This window comes from Galeopterus variegatus, unplaced genomic scaffold (genome assembly GCF_000696425.1).
Source record: "Galeopterus variegatus unplaced genomic scaffold, G_variegatus-3.0.2 Scaffold319, whole genome shotgun sequence".
Taxonomy (NCBI): Eukaryota; Metazoa; Chordata; class Mammalia; order Dermoptera; family Cynocephalidae; genus Galeopterus; species Galeopterus variegatus.
In genome coordinates, this window is record NW_007726430.1 from 142835 (window position 1) to 150865 (window position 8031).

An 8031-nucleotide genomic window follows, 5' to 3' on the forward strand; every position below is an offset into this window, starting at 1 on the left:
GTGTGGGCACAGCGTAAGAGTCTTGGTGATTCCCTAACCTAGGCCCTCCTTTTCCTGATGGACAACCAGAGGTCCATCTAGGAAGGAGTCACACTGGGGGCTGAAGGTGAGATAGGGTATCATTTTCTTCTGCCCACTCCTCCTCCCCATCTTTCAGCTCAGGGGCAGGAGCAGGGCTGTCCTAAGCAGCTTTCAGAGAAACACCAGACCAATTTTCCCTTTAAGGGTTGAGGACACCAAACCTGGGAGGACTTAGAGATCCAGCTTCCATGAGCTGGCTGGGTCTTTATGCCCAGCCTGGCATCTCACCTGAGGCTCAGGGTGCCCACCAGGAACATCTATCAGCCCAGGGGCCTCAGCCACCTGCCAAGAGCGGCGCAGGAAGACAAGGAAGTCATCAGCGGTGGCTAGTGCAGCACCCACACCCAGTGGGTCTGCCAGATAGGCTTGCTTGTCACCCCAGTCAATGGCCCCTTGCTGTCGCAGCCAGGCAGCTGAGCTGGCCCAGTTGGTGCCCAGGAAGTCTTGGTAGGAAGTAAGGCCCAGGCGCAGAAGCAGCTGTGGCACCGGCGAGTCAATGGGTGCCAGGGTGGCTGAATGCAGGCGGAATTTGGGGGCGTTGAAGAGCCAGGGTTGGGCCTCTAGCCGGGTTTCCCAGACAGCAGTGATGGCCTTGTCCCCGCCTGGCAGTGGGCGACGATCGTGGGCTGGGCTCAACTCAGCCCGTACCTGCTCCAGGGGCAGCCCCCCAGGAGGGCACTGCAGCAGCAGGGACACCTCAGGGTCCATGGTCTTGGACAGGGCAGCTCTGGAGGAAGACACAGACAGGTCTGTCACCCCGGGGGGCCCACCACCACCTCTGGGCCCAGCAGCTGGCCCCCTCTGTCACAAAGCTCCTGAAGGATCCCCCAGCCCTTCTGCACCCCCTGACCATTCCTTGGGCGGTAAAGTGTCCTATCATCGCCAATAGCCCTGAGCCCGGCCGGGTACTGGGGTCTCCCGGGCATCCTGACCATCCAGAAGTCCTGGGTTCAGTCACCCCCAAATGCCCATGTCCTCCCAACCCAGGGGTCCTGCCTCCAAGCCGGGATGCGCCGGGACCCAGAGTACGGAAGCTCCAGCCTCCAGCGGGGGAACTCACCGGCCGGCAGGGCCCGCGTGCTCCGCCCCTCTCCCCGAAGCGGAAGTGCCCGCCCCTTCTTCCGCAGCTTCTCATTGGCCGGTCCGGGCGCGGTCGGTGACCTGTCTCTGTCCTGGCCTGCCCTGACGCTTCCGCCCTGTCTGCCTGAAAGGCACACCCGCGATCTTGGAGCGCGGGGGACTCGGCTTCCCTGGGCTCCGTCGCTGACAGTGTGACCTTGGGCAAGTCGCCTGCTGCGCCTTAGTTTCCCTGTCCGCACCAGGGATTTGGGGGTGGGAAGCGAATTCAATGAGCTGTGTATCCCTCTTTCAGTTCTTATAGGCTTTGTGACTTTCTGAGCAGGGTGGGACATAGGGGGGTTCTTAAAGTCACTGATCCCCGCAGGTCTTGGCCATGAACTCCTCTGGAGGAAGGAGGCAGGAAGCAGCAGGGCCCAGGGGTAGAAGCGCTCACAGACCCCGGGAACAGGTGCGTTCCTCCCCACCTCCACCCCATGGTGGGAGGACAGGGGAGGGGGACTCGATTCTGAAACCTGGCTCCCTGGAAAATGCTGGTGGAGTTGGGGTGGAGGGCTGATGGGTCATACTATTCCTGGAGACCACAGGGACTCCTCTCCCTCTGGTCTCGCTTTGCCGCAGAGTCACTCAGGATTCAGGGTGGGCAGCAGGGCAGGATCACCATAGAAACCAGGGGCCACAACTGGGCTCTTTCAGGACCGAGATGTGCAGCTGTCGAAGGCCCTATCCTACGTGCTACGCCATGGGGCTTTGAAGCTGGGGCTTCCCATGGGGGCAGGTAAGTGAGGGTCTTGGAGGCTGGGGTGAGGAGTGGCTCCAGCCCAGGGTACAATGTGACCCTGTCTGTGACCCCTCTCCCATGGTTCCCATCTCCGTCTTATGAGGAAGGCACAGAGGGCACTTTGTCCCCCTGGACAGAGAAGACTGAGCCCAGAGCCCCATATCATGACCATGGAAAACTGGGAGAGGAGACCCTGCCTGGGGCAGGCCTGGTGATGCCCCCTCCAGCCAAGTGGTCCAGAAAACACTTACCCTGAGTGTGGGCACTTGGTATTGGGGCAACTGACATTTATTGAGTGTCCACTCTGGACCAGGTACTATGCTAAGCACTGTTCTTCTGACACTCCATGAGACAGATCTTCCTGTGTAAGTTGAGGAAACTGAGGCCTAGAAAGGGGAGACTTTCTTTTTTTTTTTTTTAAAAAGATGACCGGTAAGGGGATCTCAACCCTTGGCTTGGTGTTGTCAGCACCACGCTCAGCCAGTGAGCAAACCGGCCATCCCTATATAGGGATCCGAACCCGCGGCCTTGGTGTTATCAGCACCGCACTCTACCGAGTGAGCCACAGGCCAGCCTGAAAGGGGAGACTTTCTAAAGTTCACACAGATGAAGCGTGTGTGACTCCCCAAGCCCAGGCTTTGTTCTGATTGCCTGTGGCTCCCCTATTAACGCTGGTCCAGGCCAGAGCAAGGCCGACTCCTGAGCACCCTGTCTGCCCACAGATGGCTTTGTGCCCCTGGGCACCCTCCTGCAGCTGCCTCAGTTCCACGGATTCTCAGCTGAAGATGTGCAGCGCGTGGTGGGCACCAATGAGAAGCAACGCTTCACCTTGCAGCCAGGGGATCCCAGCATGGGCCCCCTCATCCGGGCCAATCAGGGCCACTCCCTGCAGGTGGGAGCTAGCTAAGGGGACAAGTGGAGAGCCCCCTGCCCATGAAGGAGGTCTCACTGCTGCCCATTCAACCACCCATCCCAGGTACCTGAGTTGGAGCTGATGCCCCTAGAGATGCCACAGGCCCTACCCCTGATGCTAGTCCATGGCACATTCTGGAAGCACTGGCCATCCATCCTGCTCAAGGGTCTGTCCTGCCAGGGAAGGATGCACATCCACCTGGCCCCAGGACTGCCTGGGGACACTGGTGTCATCAGTGGTCAGTTCCCCCACCTGACCCAGCTACTCCCACCCATTCCGTCCTCCCAGGGCCCCTCCAAGGGTCATGGCTTCTCTTGTCTGAGGCCACCCCTTGCTCTGCATGGAGCAGCACCCCTCCCTGCACCCCAGCCCAGGACCCCAGTGTGCCCAGGTTTGCTGACTGCAGCCCTAGGTGCCCCAGGCTCCAGCTCCAGTTGTCTCTGCAGGCATGCGGCCGAATTGCGAAGTGGCTGTGTTCATCAATGGACCCCTGGCCCTGGCAGGTGAGTGTGGACACAGCAGGGACTGCCCTAGGTCTTCAGGGAGGGCATGAGCCACATCTCTAGCTCTGTCGGTAGATGGAATACCCTTCTTCCGCTCTGCCAATGGGGTGATCCTGACTCCAGGGAATGCTGATGGCTTCCTGCTTCCCAAGTACTTCAAGGAGGCCCTGCAGCTACGCCCTACCCGTGAGAACCACTGCCCCTTCTCCTAGTCTTTGTGCCTGAAGCCTGTGCCCTTCTGCCCTCACCTCAGGTCTCCCTTTCTCTAACAAATTCTTGTCTCTATCTCAGGAAAACCCCTCTCCTTGGCTGGTGATAAAGAGACAGTGTGTCAGAGTGGCCCCAAGCATAGCCCCAGAGGAAGAAGGATGATTCAACAATAAAATATTTATTTATAAAAAAGAAAATTTTTGAAAAGTAACAAGAAAGAAACTCTAGTTGCAAACCATGATTTATCATCCTGTAGCTAAATCTCGTCTTTCTTGTGTGCTCAGGGACTACATTTAGGTAAGGCCTTAGCCACTCAGACAAGGGAAGGTGGGTGCTGAATGAGCTCAGGGCCCACCATGCCTGGCCTGGGTGATGGCAGAGTCTGGCCCAGCCAGTTCCTGGTCTGCACAAAGCCAGTGACAGTGGGTGAGTGTGCCCAGATCAGTGACTGCCTGGAGAGGGTGTGGAGTAGTGAGTCCCAGTGGGTGTGGGCTGGGGAGTGGCCGTGGCAGGTGGGGAGCAGGGCCAGTGCAGTTAGACAGCCCTTAGAAGGCCTCGTGGCCCCCTGTGAGCTGCAGGAAGAGGTCCTCGTCCAGCTCCTCCCCACGGGCCCGCTCCCGAGTCGACAGGAAGATGTAGCCCCCAATGTACTCGTGCACAATGCGGCAGCTGGCAGACACACAGCTGAAGGCCACGTTGATGTGCTCGTCAAACTCGATGGCCACCTGCAGGGCGGACAGTCAGAGGGTATTGTGGGGGGTGGGATAAGGGAGCAGCCCCTGCCCTGCCCTGGCTGGATCTGGCCCTGATCGCCTGTCCCCTGTCCCTACCCTCACTCTGGGCCCACCTGCCGGATGTCCCAGTTGACATTCCACTGACGCATGTTGCTGAAACGCCAGGTCTTGACCACATCACCCACAGCCAAGTCGATACGAATCAGTCGGTTGTTGGCGATGCCTAGGATCTCATCTTTCCTGCTACCCTTGAACCTGGTCCCGAGGGGAAGAGAGTGTGAGCAAGAGCTCCACCTGCATTTCCCGGAGCCCACCCAGATGACATGGTGCAGTGCTGGAGAGCGAGCACAGTGGAGCAGGACAGAGCTGTGTTCATCCCCCAGCTCTGCAGCTCACCAGCTGTGCAATCCTGAACAAGTCATTTAGGTTCTCTGCATCTAAAGTTCCTCATTAGAAAATGGGGGATGGGCCGGCCCGTGGCTCACTCGGTAGAGTGCGGTGCTGATAACACCAAGGCCACGGGTTCGGATCCTATATAGGGATGGCCGGTTTGCTCAGTGGCTGAGCGTGGTGCTGACAACACCAAGTCAAGGGTTAAGATCCCCTTACCGGTCATCTTTTTTTAAAAAAAAAAAAAAAAAGAAAAAAAAAAGAAAATGGGGGTTAACTCATATAATCAGTATACCAGCATTTAGCAGCAGCAGGGAAGTAGACCATGACTTTAACCAATCACTTTTCATGGGGTTTTTGGTTATCATCATTATCATCCGTTGCCGTATGTATACCTTTGCAGGCTTGGGAAATGAATGATCAAAGGCACCACCCCTGTAGCAGCGCCTAGCGCTGGCCCTGTCCTACAGACAGCTGACCCAGGCCTGGGGAGGGCACCCAGGCCCGTGGCAGAGCTGTGATGGGAATGGGTCTCCTGCTTTCCTGGCTGAAGCTCTGTCTCTTGTGTTTACTCTGGGGGTGCAGAATGGGGTGGGGGCTTACAGAGGGCCCTCGGTAAGGTCTGCCCACAGAGAGTAAGGGAAGGGAGGCTTCGGGGTGCCACCCAAGACCAGCTCTTAGGATGTGGACACAAAGCAGCCAGGCAGCAGGCGAGGGCAGAGATGGGCTTGGCAGGGTGGGGAGGGCTGGGGATCATACCTGACCATGACATAGGAGATGCCAAAGTCGGGTAAGGACTGCCAGGCCTGGATGAAGCGCAGCTGGGCCTCAGCCAGCGAGAGCTGGGCCACATTCTGGTGGGCCTCCAGGATCCGTGGGGTGAGCTGCAGAACCATGCTGGTGAGGGGCTGCCAGGCTCTCTTCCCCTTCCCGAAAGCCCCTGAGAGCCCCCTGCCTTCCCCTGTCATGGACACAGGATGCTGAGCCTAGGGAAGTGGCAGTGCCCAGTGTGGGGCCACCAAAGTACAACCTCTCACCACTCAGCAAATGTGGGCTGAGCCAGGCCCTGAGGTGGACATGGGCATCTGGACCATGACCCCTCCCAGAGGGCAGAGACCATCCCGCACAGCTCAGGTACATGGTGGGAGAAGGAACAGGTGAGCACCCAGCTTTCCAAGGAAGGCTCTATGGAGATCCAGGGATCAAGGGTGGCCAGGTAAATACTGTGGTCATTCCCACTCGGAAGGCTCTATGGAGATCCAGGGATCAAGGGTGGCCAGGTAAATACTGTGGTCATTCCCACACCCCACTTCTTAGACACCTGCTTGGCCTTGAACTTTCGCTGGAAGCGGGGGGCAACAAGGCCATAGGGGTTGAGGCCCTCAGCAGAGGCATCGGGGCCCTGTGGATGGTTGCCAGAGCCCCCGCCGCCCATCCGCTGCAGGTTGAGGAAGGCCAGGATGGCCTGCACCTCACTGGCGTAGCTGCTGTCTGCCATGGTGCGGCCCTTGGAGGCCAGTCGGCAGGCGGCCATCCAGCGGGCATACTGCTGCTCCTGCACAGGAGGGGCCGGGAGGGAGTGAGGGGCTAGCCAAGCTCTGGCTCAGTGCCCCCAGTCCCTGTCCTGGCCCCCACCCTTACCCCAGCTCCTGCCCCGTCCCTGCTGCAGCCTCATTCCCAGCCCTGGCCCCTGCCCAGCCCTCACTTACATCCTGGCACCGCAGGTAGATCTCACTCATGCCCTCAGGTGAGGGCACTAGGAGTTTGATGCAGAACTTCTGGCCAGAGACATTGACATCAGGGACCACCTCACAGCCTGGAGGGAGAAGAAGGGGTGGGCTAGGAGGTCGGAGAGGGGGAGCCTTGCCTGAGAGGTTCTTGTGTGAATGCCAGCCTTGTGCAGCCACCTCAGGACGGAGGGCATCTTCCCTGGTCCCCAGGAGGAAACTGAGGCAGGGTGCGAGCATTCACCGCAGGTGGGCCGGGTGGCGCCCTTGTTCACTCACCCTTGAGGTTGAGCTGCTGAATGGGGTCCCCCGGGGCCTCGTCTTGGCTCTTGTAGTAGGACAGCGTGGTCTCCTTGAACAGCACCCAGTGCTGGCGATAACCCTTCAGGGTCAGCTTCCGGGGCCTGAGCAGGAGGCGGGAGGCGGTGAAAGGCACCCTTCCCCCTCCTCCTCTCTCCCACCACACAGGACCCTCCTGCAGGGTGCCAACTCTGGCCCAAACTTACCGGAAGATTCGGAGATGGTCCTTGAGTTCCGGAATGGTGGTGAGGCTGTTCTGTGGGGCAGAGGAGTCAGAGGGGGCCTGGGTCCCCTGCACTTGGCCCTGACCCGGCCCCTGCCTGAGCCCCTCCTCACCAGCACATCCGTGGGCGCCGAGCCCTCCAGCTTCACCTCCAGGTTGCTCAGGGCTGTGTCCAGGTCGTCCAGCCCTGGGTCCACACCAGCCGCTTCACCCACCTCCCCGCTCTGGGACAGCTTGTTGATGTGGTACTGGGTGGGGCACATGGCCAGGAAGGGTTGAGTCCAGCAGCCCAGTCACCCAACAGGGCCCCTGAGCTGGGCTTCCCTGGAGATGGTCCCCACTCTGAAAGGCCCTTCCTGCCCTGGGACTTGCCCGCACCCCAGGGCCCCCAGGCCTGCCTGGCACCTGCAGGGCTGCAAACACCATCATCTCCTCCTCGGTGCAGTCGATCTCCTCCAGCAGCAGGTCCCACCGGGCCTGCTCATACAGCTGGGTCAGCCGCACAGGGTCTGTCTGGAGACGTGGGAGGGGAGGCAGGCTTGATCAGACGCCAGGCTCGTTTAGTGGCCCAACATGGGCAGCAGCCCCCAGCCTCATCCTCAGCCTGCCAGTCCCCCGCTGCTCAGGCAAGTGATGCCATCTTCCCTCCAGACCTTTGCAGGGGTGTATAGATGTTTACTGTGGGCCCGCATGCTGCTGAGAGTGCGGGGAGACCCAGCAAACCGATCAATAAGCAAAGTGACTCAGGAGTGCGATAGACACTGTCCAGGAAGTCACCTCCCTGGCACAGGTCACTCATGCCCTCGGTCACGGGCACCGCAAGTTTGATGGTAATAAGAGAGAATGGAACATNAGGCTCGTTTAGTGGCCCAACATGGGCAGCAGCCCCCAGCCTCATCCTCAGCCTGCCAGTCTCCCGCTGCTCAGGCAAGTGATGCCATCTTCCCTCCAGACCTTTGCAGGGGTGTATAGATGTTTACTGTGGGCCCGCATGCTGCTGAGGGTGCGGGGAGACCCAGCAAACCGATCAATAAGCAAAGTGACTCAGGAGTGCGATAGACACTGTCCAGGAAGTCACCTCCCTGGCACAGC

At 59.4% G+C, this 8031-nt stretch overlaps 3 protein-coding genes across 5 annotated transcripts in view; 1 reads left to right on the plus strand and 2 right to left on the minus strand.

The window, feature by feature from the left end:
• The window catches only part of NUDT22 (nudix (nucleoside diphosphate linked moiety X)-type motif 22), a 5397-nt gene extending 4229 nt beyond the window's left edge, over positions 1–1168 (minus strand). The window contains exons 1-2 of the mRNA XM_008567424.1: positions 1142–1168; positions 310–808 (exon numbers count right to left, since the gene is read on the minus strand). Of these exons, the coding sequence (XP_008565646.1) occupies positions 310–789 (480 nt within the window). The 5' untranslated portion in view covers positions 790–808; positions 1142–1168. The remainder of the gene's footprint in view (positions 1–309; positions 809–1141) is intronic.
• A 366-nt stretch (positions 1169–1534) lies between these two features.
• Positions 1535–3820, plus strand: TRPT1 (tRNA phosphotransferase 1). Its single transcript, XM_008567428.1, has 7 exons — positions 1535–1609; positions 1855–1936; positions 2662–2831; positions 2916–3090; positions 3299–3355; positions 3431–3541; positions 3647–3820. The coding sequence occupies exons 1-7, from the start codon at positions 1535–1537 to the stop codon at positions 3736–3738; spliced, it is 762 nt and encodes a 253-aa protein (XP_008565650.1). The 3' UTR covers positions 3739–3820.
• FERMT3 (fermitin family member 3) overlaps positions 3723–8031 on the minus strand; it is a 24736-nt gene continuing 20427 nt past the window's right edge. For 2 of the 3 annotated variants that reach the window (XM_008567425.1, XM_008567427.1), the window contains exons 6-14: positions 7345–7452; positions 7053–7187; positions 6923–6972; positions 6696–6820; positions 6399–6505; positions 6011–6244; positions 5449–5573; positions 4413–4554; positions 3723–4290 (exon numbers count right to left, since the gene is read on the minus strand). In XM_008567425.1, the coding sequence (XP_008565647.1) occupies positions 4111–4290; positions 4413–4554; positions 5449–5573; positions 6011–6244; positions 6399–6505; positions 6696–6820; positions 6923–6972; positions 7053–7187; positions 7345–7452 (1206 nt within the window). In that variant the 3' untranslated portion in view covers positions 3723–4110. Of the gene's footprint in view, positions 4291–4412; positions 4555–5448; positions 5574–6010; positions 6245–6398; positions 6506–6695; positions 6854–6922; positions 6973–7052; positions 7188–7344; positions 7453–8031 lie in introns of all 3 variants that reach the window. The other variant, XM_008567426.1, reaches the window with a different exon arrangement.